Below are 22,965 nucleotides of genomic sequence, written 5' to 3'. Positions count from 1 at the left end.
TTGATTTTTTTCCCCCAAAGAGTTATTACCTAGTTTGGTCAATCTACTGAAATATGAAAATTCATTCAAAAGAAAAGATAAAAACATTGTCTCTTACATTGCCATATGTGCACTCCATCCAAGAGTAAAAGGTGGTTTTGTATTTTCAGTGCAATGAGATGACAGGGTCAGGTATCTTGGAATGATGACTTGTTGTCCTATCTTGTTGTTAAGTGAGAGAGCCACATTGAAGCTGTATCGTTTCAAATGAAGAATGAGGACCCTGAAAAACAGAAGAGAATGACTAATTCATGGGGAACGCAGGTATTCCTCTTACAGTGACCACTCTAATCATGTCAGACAAATTCTGACCTACAGAATACATTTGGTCATGCTGGGTGATGGTGATCAAGCCTTTACTCCTAGCATTTGAGGCAAGTAGGTTTCTATAACTCAGGGTCATCCTGGTCTACACAGAGTTCCAGATCAGCTAGCGATACATAACCAGACCCTGTCTCAAACAGCACCCCCCTTCAGAAACACACACACATTTGGCCAAACTAAACATAATTTAAGGAACATTTATTAAATATTTGCCATGTACAAAGGTGTTAGGATGATACATATAAAAACCTTGGATCTGGTGATTAATGAAATTTACATAAAGTACATATAATGCTTCTATAGGAAAGCCCCCTCAACAATTGACAACACAGAGTAGGCAAAAGAACTAAATTTTAAATATGTCTACTAATCTTTGGTTAACCTTGTTATGTAGCTAAGGATGTATCTTCAAAGTTGTTATGCAGCTAAGGTTGGCCTTGAACTTCCAATTCTCCCATCTCCACATTCCAAGGGCTAAGTGGGCTGAAATTGCAGGTGCATGTCACTATGTCAGGTTTTATGAGGTACCTGGGATTGAGCCTAAGGTTTCATGCATGCTGTATAAAATTAGCTCTTAACTGAGCTAATTTTCTAGTCCTCAAGATTATACTCTTATTTTATATACTTATTTTGTTTTTATATGTATGTGGGCCATGGTATCATATGGAAATCAGAGTATCTGTGAGTCAGTTCTCTCCTACCAAGTGGGTCCTGGGGAACTGAACTCAAATTACCCTAGCTTGGCAGCAAGCACCTTTATCCTTTGAGCCACTTTGCTGGCCCTACTTCTCTTAATTTTAGAAGCACTTTCTTTAGAAAAAACTAAGAAGAAAACCAGAAAAATTTTCTCACTAACAAAAGCATTACAAAGCACTTACACAGTCATCTGATCTGAGTTAAAAAAGGCTTTTAGCTTTGTAGAAAAACTTTTTTTTTTGTTATACTACTGTAAAGCTAATTGTCATTTATTTTCTGCCTGATTGATTAGATATATTTCATAGCCCATAAAAACTTCAACTCCCCCCTTACCCCCCGAGTCAGTGTCCTGGAACTCACTCTGAAGCCCAGGCTAGCCTTGAACTCAACAGATCAACCTGCCTCTGCCTTGAGTGCTGGGATTAAAGGTGTGTGCCACCACTGACCATCAAACTTCAAATATGAAATTTAAAAAAAAAAAAAAATCTTATATTTAAACTCCAGTTTGGGAAAAAAAAAAAAAGTCTCCCTTTAGAAAACTATCTATTTTTTCTATACAGACTGTTATCATATTTTTTCTATACAAACTAAAAAATTTGCAAGTTTAAGTTACTGATATTTTTCTTTACATGGGATAGAACTCTAATCCTAGCACTCAGAAGGCTGAAGGAGAACAACTGTGGGTTCAAGACAAATCTCAATGACTTATCAAGACCCCATATCAAGACAAAATCTTAGAAAGACTGTGGTATAATTCATAGCTCATACAGAATTCTTGCCTCAGGTACATGAGACCCTAGGTAGATCTGCAGTTACAAAAACAAACAAATGCAGACTTCATGGCCTACTGATTTACAATGTAAAAACATACTGATCCAGTTGTTAAAGAGACTAAAACCAATGCAAAACTCTCAAATCGTTAAATAAAATTTCAAAGAATCTGAACCAAAATAAAAGCAACATGAAAATAGATGACCATCAAAATTACTGGTCTATGAAGATGAGTCAGACTGAAAGAGGTGAGTAAATTTGATAAAGACATCAGGTCTTTCAATAACGAAAGCAGTAGGCTAGGGTAGCCCAAAGGGAGAGTGCTTGACTGGCTTGAGAGAGAGGCCCTGGTTTCAATCCCAGCAGTAGAAAGATAAAACACATATACAATTAGACCTAGTGGTGCAGAGCTGTAATCCCAGCACTTGGGAGATAAAGGTAGGAGGATTGCTGCAAATTGAAGGTCAGTCTGGGCTACACAATGAGTTCTAGGATAGTATGGGCAACAGAGTGAGACTGTCTTTAAAAACCAAACCAAACCAAACCAAACCAAACCAAACCAAGACCGAGATCCAAACTCACACATAAGGAAAAAAAAGAAAAGAAAGAAAAATGTAAAATAAAAGTAGGCAGTGTTTTGGAAGACTAATAATTAATACTTAAGATTCAGAGGAATCTATTTTGTGTAATGAGTTTAGAACAAATTAATAATACAAGTACACTATTGGTCTCTTTTCCTAAGTATTTTTCTTTTATTTACACGAATTTGACTTTTTAAAAATTATTATTCAAGACACAATTTCTCTGTGTAACAGCATTGGCTGTTCAGAGACTTGCTTTGTAGACCAGGCTGGCCTCAAACTCACAGAGATCCGCCTGCCTCTGCCTCCCAAGTGCCAGGATTAAAGGCGTGCATTACCACCTCCCAGCTAATTTGAAATTTTATTCTATGTGCATGGATGCTGTTCTTACATATTATATCACTTGTATATCACTTGTGTTCCTGGTACAGGAGGACATCAGAAAAGGGAATCAGATCCCCTGAAATGGAGCTACAGGCAGTTTTAAGTACCATGTGGGGTAGGTATGGTGGTCATCCCAGTTTCCTGTCCATCCTAGCACTCAAAGCAGGTGGATCTTTGTTAGAGCCCAGCATGGTCTACACAGTGAATCTCAGGACAGGAAGGGCTATGCAGAAAGAGCCTGTTTCAAAAACAATAAAACCGTATGGGTGCTGGGAATTGAACCCAGACCCTTCAGAGGAATAGCAGTGCTCTTAACTGCTGAGCCCTCTCTCCACCACCTCAGTAATTTCAACTGCATACAGTTAGTGACAGCCAGTAGTAATTAATCTTTTGTCTTCAAATTTCTTCTTTCCTCCATACTGCCTCATAACATTCATAAATACAGTTTCTTAAATTAAAAAACAAACATAAAAATAATACTGCTACCATTTATGAAGTAATTTCTCTGAAAACTTATTTTCTAGAAAGGAATGCATTATAGAATGTAAAAGGACTTTTCCCTGAGGCCTAGATTCCAGGAACTCTACATTTACAGAAAATTGAAGCTAAAAAAAAGAAATTAAAGCTCTCTAGTATGGGCTGAGCGCCACATAAATATTTAATGTTAATAATCACTTGTTGTGGCAGAGAGATCTAATCTTGGGAAGCACTAAGAGCTATCTCGTAACCACGTCATAATTTCTGCAACTAGCTTCATCATATCTTCACAGTACTAATACAATGTAAATTGATTTCATCCAAGGCAAAAAATTAATCTTACCATTGTAAGAAATATACTAACTTATAAAATCCTTTGAAAAAGAAATAAGAAAAATGAGGTAAGTTGCTCCATGGTCCATACTGCGTCTGCGGCAGAGTTTTCCTGATAAAAATTTAAAATCAAATATGCTCCCAAATCTAAAACTTTTCATTAGAGAACTTACAAAATGCTACAGTGAAAAATTCCATATTTATTTTATGTGACAAGATGTAGGCAAAAAGCAAGGATACTAAAAATACTATATAAATTATCTTTAGACTGTTTAATGTATACATGAAATGCAAATGAGCTTTGGTGCTTAGGCTGCACACATCCCACCCTGCGATCACTACGTATGTGCAAATATTACAAAATACAAGACATTCCTGACTGAAGCATTTCAGAAGGGATCCTCAAACCTTGTAACATACGATACTACTGAAAGAAAACTCTAGAGCCAGTGTTACTAACTGTATCCTCTTTGTCATCTTCCTGAAACTCAAAGGCTACTTTCTCCAGTATTCCAAATTTTGCATGTATATATGTCTAGGCATTGGTTCCTTTAGAACTGAAGTTAGATGGTTGTGAGCCACCAAATAGTTGCTTGGAAATGAACCCAGGTCCCCTTCCTTTTCTATGCAAGTTTAGGGATCAAATCCAGGGCCTTGTGCAGATTAGATAAACACTGTATTCCTAAACTCTATCCCCAGCAGTTTAGGAACATACAACTTTTAAAAGGCAAGCAAATTTACCTGGGCAGCCTGTTAAATTTGTGCCTGACAAGAGCACACTTTCCACCACACTTTTCACAGGAGTACTCAAGTTCTTCTGCCTATAAAAAGATAAAAGAGGAAAATAAGGATGAAGTTGAAATGGCATTAACCCACTAAACACAAATAAGCTTTAGTCTCATTAGTTTAGTGAAATGACAACTCTGAACCAGTTTAAATGCTGTGTCTTGAGCCATGGAATTACTAAATGAAGACCTAATCTTTAAGATAGTTATTTATGATATCATGCCTTCTATTTTCAGAATTCCTAATTCCTTCTTTACCAAGGAAACATCTCAATTTATGATAGTAACTAGACTCTAATGAAGCAGATCTCAGTTTTTCCCCAGGGATACATGAGAGGTGCTGCCAAGAGTCTATTCAGATTTTAATAGTTGGCTATAGCAGAGATAAGATCACCTTCAGGTTAGGCGGAGTTCCTGGTCTGTTAGGTGTAACTCTACCCCTTTCTTACAATGGAACTCAATCTTCTGGTGACAGCCCACTAAGAACAACTGCTCTAAAAGGACCAAAGTTTGGGGTGGATATCATTACCTAGAGAAAACTGAAACAAGAAATCCTTAAAAAAGGGGGGTACAGACACATAGGAAAATCTTCAGTGTACGATAATAACAGGAATAGTAGAGAATGAGTAAAACAACAAAGAGAGTAGTTATCTTTTGATGAAGCTGAACAGTCATCATTTAAAGAACAGAATTTTTATTAAGCTACAGAAAAAAAAACCCTGCCAGTTTGCTCTAACAATTCAAGGACCAACAATATAGATAACACAAATTCCCACCAGTTCTAAAGTCTGTCACAAAATATGCCTATGTCCCAGAAGCTGTCTGAATATAACACACACGCCCATTTATCTATAGCTTTGAATAAACCTGATTCCTCCTTCTTGTTCCTACTAGGACACACAACCAAAGAAAAGAATATCTTTTCATTCCTCAGCTCTCATAACAACTCATATAGTTATCTCTGAGTTTAATCCATGTTGCCAAAATTTTAGCAAAGGTCATTTCAAATGCTTTGTATTCATATTTATTTACAAATAAGAAATAGCTTATAAGGTTGTCTAAATCACCATTCAGCTAGTCATTAAATCTAAGAAGTCAGTTTTTTTCTTTAAAAGCTTTAATCCAAGTTTTCAAATTTTATATTTAAATAATATTTATAAACAATTTTACTCATTAGTTTTCCCTGCAAATAATTAAATAAAACATTACCTTGACAAAACCTCAACTTCAAACATAATTATCTATAAAATATAAAATTGAGTTATATGAATATATCAAAGATATTACCCTAAAGAAAAGATCAAGAGAATCTTGAATTGAACGAGGTGGGAGTGGTTTTTTCCTTCGAGGAAGATCAATGGAGAGATCATTAAACTGTTCTCTTTTGGGAATTGTCTCTCCACATCTGTAAGGATAAGAGGAAATTAGGGTAGAATTTAGAAGATAAAAATACAAATATACTTGCTATCTTCTTCCCCTACAGAGTTTACAGTCCAACACATAGGAAGAGCATAATATAATCTTGATGACTTTCTTTCATTCAGAAGCACACCTTTATGACTTCTCTAAGATGTCCTCTGTTTCTACCTCTAGACCCAGATTAAATGGCTAGGGGGATTTGCAGATTATCTCCTGTTTTTAAAATAAACAAAAAACCCAAAGGTAAGAGCAGTAGTCTTGACTTCATTAGCAAAATTTCCGTAGTCAGATAAAGTCATATCATCCAGAGGAGTGACAGCTCATAGTCAACATGGAGTTTATACACACTCAAAAGGTATGGGACAAAGGCAAAGATCGTAGTAGAATCTTTCCTGTGTTGGAGGCACCCAGTTACTACTTGTTGAATGAAAAATATATTCTTATGACCGTGGTCTTTAATTGTAGCAGAAAGTTACTGTTACTGAAAGTTAAATAATATTAAAGGTGCTGAAAAGACAAATGAAGAACACTGAGCAAAAATCACTTTTTAAAAAGTAGGTAGCACACATCTTTAATCCCAGGCAGACGCAGGCAGATTTCTGTGAGTTTGAAGCTAGCCTGGTCTACAGAGTGAGTTCCAGGACAGCCAGGGCTACACAGAGAAACCCTGTCATGCAAAACAAAACCCAACCCAACCCAACCCAACCCAACCCAACCCAAAAGATTCGGTTCCAAGAGCTGAAGAGTGGGCTCAGTTCTTACATAGAACTCAGGTTTAATTCCCAGCACACATGTTGTTGCTCACAATCATCCATAACTCTAGCTCTAGGGGGATGTGATAGCCTCTTCTGACCTCTCCATATGTGTACAAAACACTCATATACATGGAATGAAAAAAAATTTAATTAAAAAAAACAAAACAGGTCAGCCAAAACAACACAGAGACTCTGTCTCAAAACACACAAACAAAAACCAACCCACCAATCAATTAACCATTAACTATTGAATTAAAACAAAAGTGTATCAAAGTTGGTTATGGCGGTGCATGCCTTTAATCTCACCACTTAGAAACAGGCAGATCTCTGAGTTCAACACCATCCTGGTCTACAGGGTGAGACATTGTCTCATAAAACAAACAGCAAAAACAAAGTGTATCAAAAACTATTTCAATTATATTTGGCTCTTATCTCATCAAGCATTGTTATAGACAGACTAAGGAACCAGAAAGATGGGTCAACTAATAAAAGAGCTTGCTGAAAAAAAAAAAAAAAGAAGCCTAATAACTGGGGCTAGAGAGATGGCTCGGCCATTAAGAGAACTGGCTGCTCTCCCAGAGAATCTGGGTTCAATTTCCAGCACCCACATGACAGCTCACAACTGTCTGTAAATTCCAGTTCCAGAGGATTTGGCACCTCCCACAGACAGACAGACATTCAAGAAAAACAACAATACACATAAAATCAAAATAAATACAATATTTTTTTAAAAAGAGTACTAAACAAGTTGGGTGTGGTGAGATCTCTGAGTCCGAGGGCAGCCTGACAGGTATGGTAAATCTTGCCTGTACTGTCAGGCAGCACTCGGGAGGCTAAGACAGGAAGATGCCAAGTTCTAGGCCAATGTGGGCTACACAATAAGACTTTATTTAAAAAAAAAAAAAAAAAAAAAAAAAAAAAAAAACCAAACTGAAAAAAAAAAAGGATTTAAAAAAAAAAAAAAAAAGGTTTTATACAATTTGTGGATTTGTATTTTCCCTACAGGAGAGAAAAGAAAACAAGTTTTGGTGTGTGATAAGGAAAGTTTCAGTCAGCTTCCATAACAAACTAAGGAGGACAAGCTTGCTTAGAGATTACGTACGCTTTACAGACAATAGAGTGCTGAACCTCAAACTCCAAATTCGTAATAACAGGGCAAGTGAACACTTTGGTGGCTGAAGTGTCTGGAGAATTTTCTTCTCCAAGGACAGGCTCTGTCTTCCAAGTTTTATTCAGTTTTTCCATATCTTCCTTCAGCTGATCTAAGCACTGACTTAAAAATTCATGAGCATCCTAGAAGATGATAATATCTGTCATCAGAGCAAAGCATTTCTTATGATAGCTGACTAAACTATGATTTACACAACTAAAATACCTAGAAGCCAAAAGGTACCTGAACAAGGCCAGTCTTACTCTGATAAGGACTTAAGCATTTCTACCTTGTAAATAAACACAAGTGAAAAGTCTTGGAGACTAGGCTCAGTAGAAGAGCACTCACTCTGCATATTTGACTTCTTCAATTCAAACCTTACCACCAACTCTCCCTGACAAAATAATCCCAACAGCTGGGAGATGGAGGCCCGAGGACCAGAATTTCAAAGTCCTTCATGGCTACACCTACCCACCCACCCACACACTATGTTTAAAGACTGGCCTGGGTTACATGAAACACTGTCTCAAAAACAAAACAACAAACAAACAAAAAGGATAAAATGCAAAGCAGAATATTGAAAATTACTATAACTCCTTAGGCTTTACTGTCCAAGGTGACCACATTACACAAATAACATAAAAAAAAAAAAAAGTCAAAAGCTGAATTCAATTTTCTATATCTAAAACATTTAAAACTACTTAACACTCACATTTTGCACATAACCAGAGAATCTCTCTGCAGTAGCTGAAATAGCATTTTTAACCTTCTTAAGTAGTTCTTTTTTGGTCTCTGAATTAGAAATATCTTTCTTAATAAGCAGGTTGGCAAAACGTCTGATAAATAAGAGACAAAGTTAGCATATTTTAAAAACATTGGGCGACATATTTCAAAGAGTAATTACTAACAACAACACATAAAAATTTAATTGCCGCAAATCCAATTATTTAAAAATCAATGAGGTTATTCAGCAAATATATATTACCTGATAAGTGCATTGAGTGGAATTTTCTTCCATGGGATACTTTGTTTAAGCAAATCATTTGCAAATGACTGGAGTGAAAACAGAGATTGTAAGATAGCATTCATATAGCATGTATTTCCCAAGTTGGAGAATCTGGAAAGGAAAGTGTTTGAAGTATGTTCAGCATGCATAAAGGTTTCTCCATTTTGCATCAGAACCACCTGCAGGGCTTGTTAAACTACATACAATTGGACTCAGCTCCTGATTCAGAAGGTATGGAAAACATGGGGTGTAGGGAAACATACATTTCTAATAGGACATTAGCTGCTGCTACTGCTGACCAGGAGAAACCGCTTTTACAACTGTATTATAACCTTACAAGACAAACTTAAAACAAGCTATTTTCCACTATTTTGTTATTACTTTCTTTTCCCTTCAATTTATGTTCTTCATATGATAAAAATTTCATCCCTTTATTTATAACCAGTAAGATTTTATTTCCAATATATCTATGGCCCTTTTTTTGTGCCTATGAAAAATTTATCAACACAAATTTATCAACCTTTTATTGAATCTTGATTTTGAACCAAATTTACAAAGTCTTTTCCTACATGAAAATTATAGAGAAATTTACCCATAACATCTGGAGCCTGAAGAGTTTAAAGGTCTTTTGTTTTGTTTTTGTTTAACAAGATAGAATTTCTCTTGTGTAGCCTGGGCTGTCCTGGACTCCCTTTGAAGACTAGGCTCACCTCGAACTCAGTGATCTGCCTGCCTCTGCCTCCCTGAATGCTGGGATTAAAGGCGTGTGCCACCATGCCCAGCTGATTTTAAATTATTAATTATTTTATATAAGATATTTGCATTATTTATATTATATGCTAAAATTATTTTAAATTTCATCATTATTATTGTTAAATTTATCCACTTTTACTTTATGTGCATTGGTGTTTTGCCTTAGTGTATGTCTATGTCTATGTGAGTGTCAGATATTAGAGTTACAGACAGTTGTGAGCTGCCACATGGGTGCTGGGACTTGAACCTGGGTCTTCTGGAAGAGAAGTCAGTGCCCGTAACCGCTCAGCCACCTTTCCCACTGTTAAGTTTTATTTTTACACACACATATCTGTGTTTGAGTATGTGTACTTGAGTGCAGGCACCCTTCAGAGGCCATTGGATTCCCTGAAGTTGGAGTTACAGGTAGTTAAGGGGCTGATGAAAGTGCTAGGAAAGGAACTCAGATTCTCTGAAAGAGCAGCAAGTGCTTATAATGGTTGAGCCATCTTTTAGCCTAGATTTGAAATTTTTTCAACAGGTTTTCCTATTAGAATTCTATTAGAGTTCTATTAGAATTTATCATTACATACACTTGAAAATGAATATACCTTTTTCTTTTTTGTTTTTTTCAAGACAGGGTTTCTCTATGTATATCCCTGGCTATCCTGGGATTGCTTTGTAGACCAGGCTATCCTCAAACTCAGAGATCAGCCTTCCCTGCCTCCCAAGTACTGGGATTAAAGGTATGTGTCACCACACTCAGCTGAATATATATATTTCAAATAAATATCTGAATATAATTTATCTTTAAAGTCCTTCTTTATTCCAACAATTAGGACTTGACCTGACTACATACATATCAATAATTATTTATGAATGAGACATGGTCTTTGATCTTTACTATAATTTAAATCCTGACTCCTGGCATCTTTTGTAATATTTCCAAAGGACAGTTGTGGCACATGCCTTTAATAGCAGCTCTTGGGAGGCAGAGGCAGGTGGATCTCTACGAGTTGGAGGCCAGCCTGGTCTACAAAGCAAGTTCCAGGACAGCCAGGGCTAGAGAAACCCTGTCTTGAAAAACAAAAAACAAACAAACAAACCCCAAAGGCTGTTTGAGAATGTTTAATTCTAGTTCAAATTTACTGACAATAAACCATTGTTTACTGTCAATTAAATTCATGCTGCTTTTGAGAGAATCTTTATCAACTGGCATATTTAAATTAGTATTTCCCACTTTTCTTTTTTAATTGTTGTCATTATTTAAATGTATGAGTGCATGAGATACCTTTATAAGATGGTTATAAGACACTACATGGTTGCTGGGAATTGAACTCAGGACCTCTGGAAGAAAACCCAGTGCTCTGAACCACTAAGCCATCTCACCAGGCCTCATTTCCTATTTTTCTTACTATTGTTTTGTAGGTAACTGGCCTTCTTTCTTATATTCATTCCAGTTTTGTTGGTGGGCAGGATTCCATACCCTCTTTTGTTAATTTAGTAAGGTGAAGTCTTCAATGTAGTCATAATAGTGATGACAGTGAGAGGGGACGGAGAGGAGTAAGGTGTTATGCTCTCCTTTTACTTTGGCACAAGTCTTATTCTTGGTATTTGGACTTTCTGGAAGTGTTTTCATATAATCTCTTAATCCCCTTGTCCCAATTCTGAGCATCCACAAGTTTAAGCAATAGAAAACAGGAATGGTACAGGAAATGGGCTTAGTGTAACTAAGATATATATTAAACATTTGTCTCCTAGAGCTGAAATATAGGCTCCTTTTATGTATTTCTTTGCACTTCTCTCTGTGTGTGTGCATATGTGCCTATTTGGGAGGATTTTTGAGGAACAATAGGATTAGGTAGCTTCTATTATCCTCTAGGCTTTGAAAGTTTCTTTTCAGGTATGTCTCCTCTTAGAGGAGTCTTGGGATGTGACCTAAGATGCTGCAATTCCTTAAAGAGTTCTAAAAAGAGGAAGATTTGTTTCTAGAGATATGTATAGACATCATGCAGAAATGAAAAGCACTGGAGGAGCCTGGAGTATTAAAAATGGGCAACTCATGAGACTATCGAACTACTATAAAGTATACAAGAAGATGTTATAGGAAAGGAGATAAAGATCAATGCAGAGACAGAGACAGGATGGTTTCAAAATTGTACAGGCAAGACCATTATAAAAATGTTGTCTAAGCTGCTGCTGCTGGTGGTGGTGGCATACACCTTTAATCCTGGCACTCAGGAGGCAGTGACAGGCATATCTCTGAGTTCAAGGGCACCCTGGACAACAGAGCAAGTTCCAGGACAGGCAGGGATACACCAAGGATACCCTGTCTGGGAAAACAAACAAACAAAAAAAAGTATGTTATCTGGGATTGGAGAGATGGTTCAGTGGTTGAGAGTGCTGGATGATCTTTCAGAAGACCGGATCCAATTCCCAGCCTTAGTTTTAACAATTCATAGTTTCTTAGTTTTAAGAATTCATCTTAAAAGAAATCCATGAAGCATTACAAAAACAATCAAGTATCATGCTACATACCTATAATTCTAGCATTTGGGAACTAGAAACAGGAGGATCAGGAGTTCAAGTTCATCCTTGACTACACAAAATCAAAACAAAAAAGGGGGCTTGAGAAATGATGGCTCAGTAATCAAGAGCACTGGTGGCTTTTGGAAAGTACCTGGATTTAATTCTGAGCACCCACTACTACTAATTACTACCACTACGATCTAATTTTTGTGTTGAGAGAATATATAAAAAATAATGAATCTGACTAGTAGGCCAAAATATATAGAACTGGAGTACAGATTTGTTTTGTTTTGTTTTTGTTTTTGTTTTTAAGATGATATTAGAGAGATGGGCAGACAGGGAGATAGAAACAACATTTTCAAGATCTGAAAATTGCCTGGAGCCCATGGACTTATTGTTGCTAGCTATGACAAATCTTTAATAAGTGACCAAATTTCTAAATATTTTATAAGTATAATATGCATCCTTTCTTATATTAATTTTCACAAGAAATGGAGAGTGACACAGTTGAATCACTGTACAAGAAAGAAAGTTTACTGACCCCTGCAGCTGCTGCTGATGAGAGGAAAGGGGCACTCTAGGTTTGTTCCAGCCTGTGTAATCCTGGTTACACCTCAGTTTCTTAACAGACAGAGGAGCTGGCTGAGGAAGAAACCCCAAGCTTCTTTTGGCAGAAGGAGTCTGACTTGAAAGATTACTCCTAAAAACAAACCAAAAAAAAAAAGCAAAGTAAAAATTTTCATTACTACCTTTTCCCTCTAGGAGAGTCAAAGAAATCAATGTCTAAGGGAAAAACAGTCTCAAACTTAAAGGAAATATTAGCAGTAGTGAGCACTTATGAGAAAAACTCAAAGTTTTAAAGGGGAAAAAAAAAAAAAAACTTCTTAATTTCTGAAAGTTAACCTAATAGCTACATAGGCAACAAAAGCAATGCAAAAATGCCCCAGAGGCTTTAGTATGCCCACACTAGAGAGGATGGAAAATGTCGTGGTCAAAGGACTGTAATAATGTCAGTCAACATGAACAGCACCAGTATAAATCTTTCCAGATCTCAGTTTATTCATTTCAAAACAGATAAAACTAAAATATTTCCAGAGTACTTTCTAAGTAAAGTATCATGAGGTTATGATTAGAATTGACTCTGCTGTGCTTAAACTAGGGCATTAGCTAAGAGTATAAAACCATTTCATCACTCAAGAATCTGAAGGGAAAGCCCTTCAACTTCTATACTCAGCATCCTACAACTAATGCATACCTGTCTAGGTTAGTGCCACCAGACGAGTAGTCCTTGGATCCTGCTCTGCTCCCATAAAATGAGGATGACTGCAAAGGTAAGAGCCCTGTAAAACACATCAAAGAGAACTTAATGCCTAATTTAACCATTCAAGTTCATTTAATAATATTACACAATTGGATCTATTTATATTTAACTCTATTTAATACATGCCCAATAGCATGGAAAGTTACAATAACAAAGCATTGTTCTGTCTGAAAACTGTTCAAGGTCCTTTTCTATCTTCTAATCCCTTTCCCCCTACTTTTTCATTTTCTGAGAGTTCTATACGTGCATATAATAAAGTCATTTTACTCCCAAATCCTTGCTCTCATCCTCTTATCTCTCCTACTAATGCCCTTCTTCTCCCCAGAGGTGCCCCTCCTACTCCTGTGTTTTTAGTGTGTGACTCACTGGTTTGTAGCTTTTTGTGTCTTACACAGCAGTTCTTTTGTTTTTTTTTTTTTTCCAGACAGAATTTCTCTATGTAGCCTTGGCTGAACTGGAACTCACTTTGTAGACCAGACTGGCCTCTAACTCACAGAGATCTGCCTGCCAAGTGCTGAGATTAAAGGCATGCACCACCACCATCTGGCAAAGCAGAAGTTTATAAACTTCCCCAATTCTTCAGGACCATAGGTAAATAAATCAAACAACTGCTGATAGTAAGTTATAAGTAAATTTATTTTCAAAACAATTCTTTAGTATACATATAAGTTTACCATTTATTAAAGACAACAGCAATTTTCCCAGTAATGAGATGACTTATTATGTATTTACTATTTGTATTTGCTAACTGCAAGTTGATTATAATCGCTTAAAACAAACAAGTGTTATTCATATGGCCTAAGTATTAGTATTTCAGAAACACTAATATTATATTTATCATGCTTCTTTTTGTAGAAATCCCAATGATAGCTGGGTATGGTGGTGCAAACCTGTAATCCCAGCACTCTGGGAGGAAGAGGCAGGAGGATTGCTGTGAGTGCGATGTCAGTCTGGTATACAAAGCGAGTCCAGGACAGCCTGTCTCAAAAAACAACCACAACAACAACCACAAGTGAAGAAGAAGGAGGAGGAGGAGAGAGGAGGAGGGAGGAGGAGGGAGGAGGAGGAAGAAGAAGAAGAAAAAGAAGGAGGAGGAGGAGGAGGAGAAATAATAAGGAGCAACACTGACATAGCTTAATTTTAGTCACTGTTACCCACTGATTCAGTCTATGGTCTTAGTGCTTTAACACTAGAAGATTAATTCTACACACTGAAATAGAGGGAAAAAAATAAATTCTGGATTTTTTTTTTTTTTTTTTTTGAGACAGGGTCTCTCTTTGCAGTGTAGCTGTCCTGGAACTAGTATCATCCTACTTCTGCTTTCTAAGTGCTGGGATTAAAGGCATGTGCCACATTTGGTTAAATTCTGGATTTCTTAGGAAAACAAAATAACAAAAGTACACACACACACACACACACACACACACACACACACACACAGTGCCACTATGTAGCCCTGGCTGGCCTAAACTCTGTAATACTGTAATATAGCTCAGGCTGACCTAAAACTCACAGAGATCCAGCTATGTCTCTCTCCCCAGTGATGTAATTAAAGGCGTGAGTCACCATATGCTGCCTGTTGCTATTTTTTTGGGGGGAGGTAGTCTCATGTCATCAGCTGATGTCAAACTCACCATGTAGCTGAGGCTAGCCTTTGGACTCATTCTCCTGCTTCTACCTTCTGAATGCTGAAATTATAGGTGTGTGACATTATGACTAGATAACTTCCCTTATATTATTTCTTTATATTTAGTGTGTTTGTGAGCATGCACCACAGCACACACATGGAAGTCAGAGGATAACTTTCCAAAGTCAGTTTTCCCCTTCTACCACGTGGGCCACTGAGATCAAATTCAGGTCTTCAGGCTTGGTGGTAAGTACTCTTTAACCACTGAGTCATCTTGTCAGTCCTCTTTAAAATACTCTTATTAATAATTGGGGACAAGTTAGTGACTAATGACTAACAATGAATTATCCACTATTCCTGAACAATGTACAGACATGTGCAAGTTTAATATAGTCTATCATATAAACAAATGAGAAACCTTAAAGACCAAAACTTACCTGATGTTCGATTTTCTTCTGCCTGTTTCAAACTCAGCTGTTTTTCTCTACTGCTGGTTAAATATTTTCTTGAAGGGTCTGTCATAGCTTTGTTGTTCCTACAATTAACAATTTTAAATCCATATAGTGAACGTACAAAGATACTCTTAGTTCTCAGTGAAATAAAAACTATGAAAATAACCTTTCATTAAGTCAAGAGCCAATATAACCATGACTCTAGTGCATTAAGCAAAATTAATGTTTTTGTTTTTTTTTTCTCCAAAAGAATCAAATAATCAAAGACAGCAAGATGATAGATTTTCCTTGGCCAAAATGACAATCAGTTAGTAAGAACACTTGCCACAGACGCCTGATGATCTACGTATGGCCCCAGGATCCAACAGTGAAGGTACAGAAACACCCCTGGGAGCTGCCCTGTGACCTCCGCAGGTAAGCCGTGGTATGCACATTCACTTGTGTGCATACACAAAAAGTAATAAATTTACCTGAGCTAAAACAACTAAAAATATAAACTATCCGGTTTTGATGCTTTATAGTTTTAAAAGAATAAACTCCAAAATCTTTTGTCATACGTAATTTGAAGTGCTACTACTTAGAAAATATGAACACTTCAACTTGTAGTGTGTAATAAGTTTAAGTGCATGAATGCAAAGTTAATATATACTTTGTTCTTTTGAAATAGGGTCTGTCTATGTAGTCCTGGCTCTCCCAGAACTAGCTCTGCAGACCAGGCTGGTGTTGAACTCACAGAGATCCACCTAGCTCTGCCTCTCGAATGCTTGGATTAAATGTGTACCCCACCAAACCTGAGCAGACAATACTTTTGAAGCTATAATTTAAAGACATTATATGGAGTTGTATGTTATACAGTAATAAGTAAGTACTACAAGGAATACAAGGTAAAATATAACCATGAAAACTACAGAACTGACTTGCTGCTACTATGAGTACTGATCTGTTCAAGAGAGACGATGGCAGGGTAAGCTAAGACCGTTGTGTGGAGTCACTGGCCCAGAGGAATGAAGCATGTACCTGAGGATTTTAGAGCAATACCACCCTGTCTGCAACAGAAAACCTTCAATTATCTGTGAAGTATGGTATACAACTTTTGTCAGACTAATAAGCCCTCCAAGAGAATGAACATGTGATCACTAGTTATTAAGAGGCTATGTTACGGGTGGCATCAGAACCACTTGCTATCTATCATATCATAAAGTTCTAAGGTCAGAGGGGAACAGCAGCAACCTCCCACGCCTAGAATTAAATATACTGAGATTGGGCCAAAGACTCCAGATGACCAAATGAAAGAGTAATAATAAACCTGAACCTGATCTGGACACTGGTACAAAATAAAAATCAACTACAATCCCAGTAAAGGATTGTGCTGAAAGACAACAGTGAGGGAAAGAATTCTAAGGAACATATCTCACCACTGGCTGTTTGGATAAAGAGGGTCACAAACTACTTACTAGCTGGCAGCAAAGGGTTTAGATAGATGATCAGGTGCTGGAAGATTAGAATGAAATGATGTACTGAGAAAATATAAGGATAAGTGTGTATAAAGGATAAAAATCTGTGTCATGTTATATTTTTACTGGAAAAGACCCTATGAACAGCAGCATGAGATATCTGTGAAGTCAGCGATCTGTCTTTAGCTATTCTAATTTTTCCCACCAGAGACCTAATTCAAACAGGTATAATGACAGAGACGGAATCTATAGTATGGACTTCCCCTCATCAAAGTTCAGATATTTTACTGCTATTGTATCCTAACTGGTGAACAGCAGAAACTGGTGCCTAGCTCTGATTAAGGACCCCTTATAAAAAGCAATTTGTCATTTTGTTGCAAATGATTTTACCAAATTCTTTCCATCCTAGAGATAACTCAGTAGGTAAAAGCAGGCCTGATGACTTGAACTGTGAAGAAATAAATGACAGTCCCTAGGAATCTAACATTGTCTCTGGAAAACAAACCAAAAGAAAACTTAACGGCTGGGTGTTGTGGCACACAGCTTTAATCCCAGCACTCAGGATACAGAGGGAAGCAGATCTCTGGGAATTCTAGGCCAGTGTGGTCTATAAAGCAAGTCCAGGACAGCCAGGGCTCTGTTAAACAGAGAAACCCTGTTTTGAAACAAACAAGCAAAGAAAACCTAACAGTCTATATTGGTCTTCTTGGAATGCCCTAACAAAACACCATAGACTGCCTGCAACACCAACTGATTTTCTCAGTGTAGATGCTGATAGCTATAGGATTATGGTGTCACCAGATGCAGTTCTGGTGAACCCTCTCCAGGCTATGGATGGCTGCCTTCTCACTATGTCATCATCTGCCAGTGTGTATACAGAAAGAGATCTGGACTTCTATTCCTAGTCTTAATTCTTCTGGATCAGACCTTCACCTTAAAACTTCACTTAACCTTGTCTAACTCCATGAAAGTCCTAGTTCTAAAACCAACTTTGGGATGTTTGGGATAAGCGCTTCAACAAATCAACTGGAGGTAGGGAACAGGATCTTGATGTCTTTCACTTATTCACCAGAAATAAAGAGAAGGCTCACACTAAAACAGAAGACATTTGTTGAGCTGGGCACACAAAGGCTGATGAGCTCAGAGCCAGTACATACCTATCAAGCAAGACCTTATCTCAAAAACAAAAATAAACAACAACAATAACAACAACAACAACAACAAAAACCACCCAAAGACAAAAGAACTATTTATTTCAAGTTCTTCAGCTCCATTCTTTCTCTCAGTGCTACAACAAAGGTAGGACAGGAGTTGTGCAGGGGAATGGCAAGAGCTACAACATCAGAAGTCGTCTCTGTATCCAAGACAGTTGAAATTTTATTGTTTTACCACAGGAACTATCACAAATTGAATACTGCTGAAATTTTTCCTTAGGAGTTTTAACAATTGGTGTAAGAAGTACTGCAAAGGCTCTTAAAGCAACTTACGATGATGAATCATTTTCCTTAGGATAATCTTCAGTCAGCTCTGAGCCAGATAACATTCTTTTCCTCTTTTCAGTGCTATGGAGAACAGATTGTAAAAAAAAAAAAAATACAACTTTTAAAAAGTCATAACTCATACTATCAAAAATCATAAACCAGGGCTGGGCAGAACATTTAGATTAATAAAGTGCTTGATATGCAAATGTAAACGGGATGGTGTGCACTTACAATCCCAGTGCTGGGTCAACCCCGGAGCTTTCTAATAAGCTCCAAGCCAGAGAGAAGCCATGTCACAAAAAAGGGGTGATGGCATCTGAGGAATGACCCCCTAGGTTATCCTGTGGCTTTCACACAGACATGGACAACTGTGCACACGTATCTATACATGCAATTCTACCTACATCCAGACAAAAAAATTAAAAACATACTCAAAGGCAGAAAAACAAGTGATTATTTTCATTCTACTTAATATACTGTTTGTCTGCATGCTCAATGCATGTCACTGAACATAAACATTTGTGATTATACATGACAAATGTGTCCTATTCTTGCTGCTTTTTTCTCCTTAAATTCCTTAAAGTCCCAAAAGACATTTATAAACAGGTTCTGAAGGACTAACAAGTCTTTCCTACCGGTTTTCTAATAATCCTGGTCTAAGAGGTGTTGATGTCAGCGTCAAAGAAGGAATCGTCCGGGTAACAGCCATTCCACTTCCAGCTACAGTCTTAATGGATCCTCTACCAGGACTACCAAGAACTTTTCGAAATGGAATATCATCTTTAGGGTCCAAACTTCCTCTTTTTGAAGAGGCCTGTAATAAAATGTGAGACAGTTAAATCTTTGGCTTAAGTGAAAGCATATTTTGTTTGTTTGAGACAGGCTCTCATATTAACTCCAGGATAGCCTCAAACTTGCTAAATTTAGAAGAGGATAGTCTATCTAGAACTGGTCCTCTAGCCATTACTTCCTAAGTGCTAGGATTATAAATATGCACCACTCTATCTGGCTTATGTGGTTTGAAGGATCAAACCCAGGGCTTCATGCATATTAGACAAGTCTACCAACTGAGCTGTATCACCAGCGCAATTATAAATTGCTTAGACTAGCCATTTTTGGGGGTGATTTAAAAAAATATACAAACAGGGATTTATGTCTAATCCCTTTGGTACAAGACTCACTGTATGAGGGTACACCTCTGTGTGTGATGCCCCAGCACTATCACTGAGCTTCATGCTCGGCACTTATGAATATATTTATAAAAACTCTCCAGAAGATTCTATGATATAGTCAAGTGTAAGAAACTGACTTTGACATTCATTTTCTTATAGTTTATGATTTTGAGAAAGAATCTTGCTCTGTAGTCTCAGCCAGCCTAGAACTCAGCATTATCTTGCCTTGGCCTCCTCAAGTACTGGGTTTATAGACATGCACAACCACATCCATCTAACTCTCCCATGGTATTCTTTTAAACTTAAAACTCTTGGGGCTGATGAAATGATTCAGGAGCTAAAGCACTTGCCATGTTAGTCTGTTGAACTTCATTCCCAGAAGCATGTAATAGTGGAAAGAGAACTAACTTCACAAAATTGTCCTGACTTCTACACATGCTCTGTAGCTTGCATGCCGCTGCGTATACACACACACACACACACACACACACACACCATCATGCTAAAACCCTAGGTGTACTGTACCTGGATACATAAGGCGAGAACCCCATTTTTATTTATTATTTAATTTCTAACAATAACAAAAGCCAAGAATAGTAGCTGATGCACGCAGTGTCATTACCTGGGAGGCCAAAGCATGAGGATCCCTGAAAGCTCAAGAGCAGCTTGGGCTACATAGTGCATTTCAGGCTCATCTAAGCTACAAAGTGAGACTGGGTCTCAAAAGAAATCCCCACAAAACAAATGAAAGTACAGAAAGACATGTTCAAATGATCAATATGAGAAGTGATCTTTGTGGAAAAAAAAAAAAAATCCTGATAATGACATAATGTAATGACAAGGCCTGGGGATGTAGCTCAGTGTTACATGTTTAACATGCCCAAAGCCTTGAAACCATGAAAGAAAAATAAAGAAGAAAAGGAGGATGGAAGAGAACATTAACAGCTGATCGACACAACTTAATATCAAATCAGGCATACTCAATAAAAGTCACATAATTGTTGAGGTAGTCAATTTGAGAAATAAAGCAAACATTTGCTATAATGGAAAGGAGATAAGCTAAAGTCTACTGACAAATGAATTAAGGGTCTCCTCAATGGATGTTCCATGCAGTAATGAGCATATTTGAGAATTAGCATTTGAGATGAACATTCAGCCAGTGGTGTTTTATATGTCGACATTCAGAACAATATGATTCTGGGACTGAATTCCACTGTTTTCTTAACCTACCGCTCTTTCCTTTTTTCCTTAAGTAATACAAATATCCTTTTTATTATATACTTGGTAGCATACTAGCTATATATTGTTTGATCTTTTTGTTGTTGAAAAAAATAGTTTATTTACTTATTTAGTCATTTGTTTTGTTTTGCCTGTATGTCTGTCTATGCATCACATGTGTGCCTGGTGCCCACAGAAATCAGAAGGGGACATAAGATCCCCTCAGGCCAGACTTATAGATGATTATAAGTCATTTGTGGGTTACAGAAATTGCATAAGCCCTATGGGTTCAGAGAATTACACACGTCTTCTGGCAAGAGCAACAAGTACTCTTAACCGCCAAGCCAACTCTCTAGCTCTTTATTGATTGAAACTTTGATCATGAAATTATTTTACACAAAAACCTACAATGGGGTGCTGAAGACATGGCCCAAGAAGGAATACTGCTCTTGAAGATAGGGTTTGGTTCCTAACATCCACATCAGGTAGCTCACAACCAACTGTAACTCTAGCTCCAGGAAGATCAAATAACTATGCAGAAAATTGTGTAGAATTAATATCACAGATGTATAAACATTTATTCCTGGGTGGTGGTGGTACATACCTTTAATCCCAGCACTAGAGAGGCAGAGGCAGGAGGATTTCTGTTGAGTTTGAGGCCAGCCTAGTCTATAAAGTGAGTTTCAAGACAGTTAAGGCTACACAGAGAAACCTTGTCTCAAAACAAAACAAAACATTTATATCTACTATATACCTTAACATTCCAGCATTTATATTTCTATGTACAAATGTGTTCATCTCAAAATATCTTTCAAAGAGGCCAGACCCTTTCACTTCTTCCCCCTAAAGTGCATACTGGTTCCATTTATATAGAATTCTAAAAAGGACAACATTATGCTAACAGCAAACACTGGTTGTTCTCTACATTCTTTCTCATGATAATTATTATGATCACCATCTTCAACATGACGCAGGTATGGTGGCCAACACCATTAATCCCAGGCAAAGATAAAAGAAGGAGGATCTCTGTCAACTTGAGACCCACCTGTATGTTCTAAAAAGCAAGTTCCAGGAAGGCCAGAATTACATAGGAAACCCTGTCTCAAACAAACAAACAAACAAACAAACAAACAAACACCATGAAATCTCTAGTTGAAACTAAATGGATGGCTTAGCAGGGAAATGCACCAATCATGAAGCCTGATAACGCACATTCAATCACCAGGATACATGTGGTATAAAAAGAAAATGAACTCCTGTAAGCTGTCCTCTGACTTCCAAATGTATGTATGTAAGTGGCATACACACAAATGTAAAAAAAATTATTCTAAAGACAAAACCATGAAAAGAACACAAAAGTCATTTAACTCTTTATTACTGTTCAACCTGTCAACCCAGTAAGTACTATCTAAGTAATCACCTCTCTGTACAAATATATTTACAGAAGAGCTTTGAAGTTCTGATTTTATAGCTGGCTTTCCTTTATAAACCAATTAAAAAGACAATGATTGCTAAGCTGCAGTAAGATTATTTACTGGTGCACACCAAGTTTTACAGCTTGCTGAATACTGTGAACAAAGGCTTTTTCAAAGCAAAGGGAAGCTCTTAGTAAATAGCGGTGTCACATAGAGAGTAAAGGCAAGGTTTATGATGTACAACAGACCCCAAGGCATCAAAGCATACATTCTGAGGCTGTTTTAGTAGTTCAGTGCAGAGTACACACCAGCTAGCCCCTTTTCCATGTACTATCTCAGAGATTGGTGCTCTCTTCATTTTACAGATACTGAGGCTCAGGAAGCTCGAGGAGCTTCACCAATGACCCATCTCTGTGAGTGGCAGTACTACATGCTGGGTTTTATAACAAGAAATCCTTGCTTCTAAAAACTACACTATGGTCTATTCTGATGACCGTGGGACATCAAACAATGGTTAAGTAAAACCATGTTATGTGTTTAGTAAAACTATATAAAAAGATAAAATTGAATTGTAGAGGCATCGGAGGTGGTACATGCCTTTTATCGCAGCACTTGGGAGGCAGAGGCAAGCAGTTCTCTCAGTTTGAGGCCAGCCTGGTCTACAGAGCTAGTTCCATGACAGCCAGAGCTACACAGGGAAACCTTGTCTCAAAGCAAAACAAAACAACCCCCCAAAAAGGTAAAATTGTGGTAAAACTTAGAAACGTTATACATACATACATACATACATACATACATACATTTATATAAAAGGTTCAGGTGAGCAAAGTGATAAAGGTCAGCT

The 22,965-nt window shown here is 37.3% G+C and overlaps 1 protein-coding gene across 3 annotated transcripts in view; it reads right to left on the bottom strand.

Annotated features, from left to right (window-relative positions):
* Window positions 1-22,965, bottom strand: part of Usp37 (ubiquitin specific peptidase 37) — a 68,110-nt gene that overhangs the window by 29,366 nt on the left and 15,779 nt on the right. For all 3 annotated transcript variants that reach the window (XM_055616300.1, XM_055616302.1, XM_055616301.1), the window contains exons 7-17: window positions 18,952-19,130; window positions 18,323-18,397; window positions 15,367-15,464; window positions 13,237-13,321; window positions 12,523-12,681; window positions 8,700-8,831; window positions 8,427-8,550; window positions 7,667-7,857; window positions 5,678-5,795; window positions 4,347-4,426; window positions 98-262 (exon numbers count right to left, since the gene is read on the bottom strand). In XM_055616300.1, coding sequence (XP_055472275.1) covers window positions 98-262; window positions 4,347-4,426; window positions 5,678-5,795; window positions 7,667-7,857; window positions 8,427-8,550; window positions 8,700-8,831; window positions 12,523-12,681; window positions 13,237-13,321; window positions 15,367-15,464; window positions 18,323-18,397; window positions 18,952-19,130 — 1,406 coding nt within the window. The remainder of the gene's footprint in view (window positions 1-97; window positions 263-4,346; window positions 4,427-5,677; window positions 5,796-7,666; window positions 7,858-8,426; window positions 8,551-8,699; window positions 8,832-12,522; window positions 12,682-13,236; window positions 13,322-15,366; window positions 15,465-18,322; window positions 18,398-18,951; window positions 19,131-22,965) is intronic.

Source organism: Psammomys obesus, unplaced genomic scaffold (assembly GCF_907164565.1).
Source record: "Psammomys obesus unplaced genomic scaffold, mPsaObe1.curated_primary_1811, whole genome shotgun sequence".
NCBI classification, from domain to species: domain Eukaryota; kingdom Metazoa; phylum Chordata; class Mammalia; order Rodentia; family Muridae; genus Psammomys; species Psammomys obesus.
The sequence above is the reverse complement of the archived record's forward strand: the minus strand, read 5'-3'. Positions and strand labels throughout refer to the sequence as shown.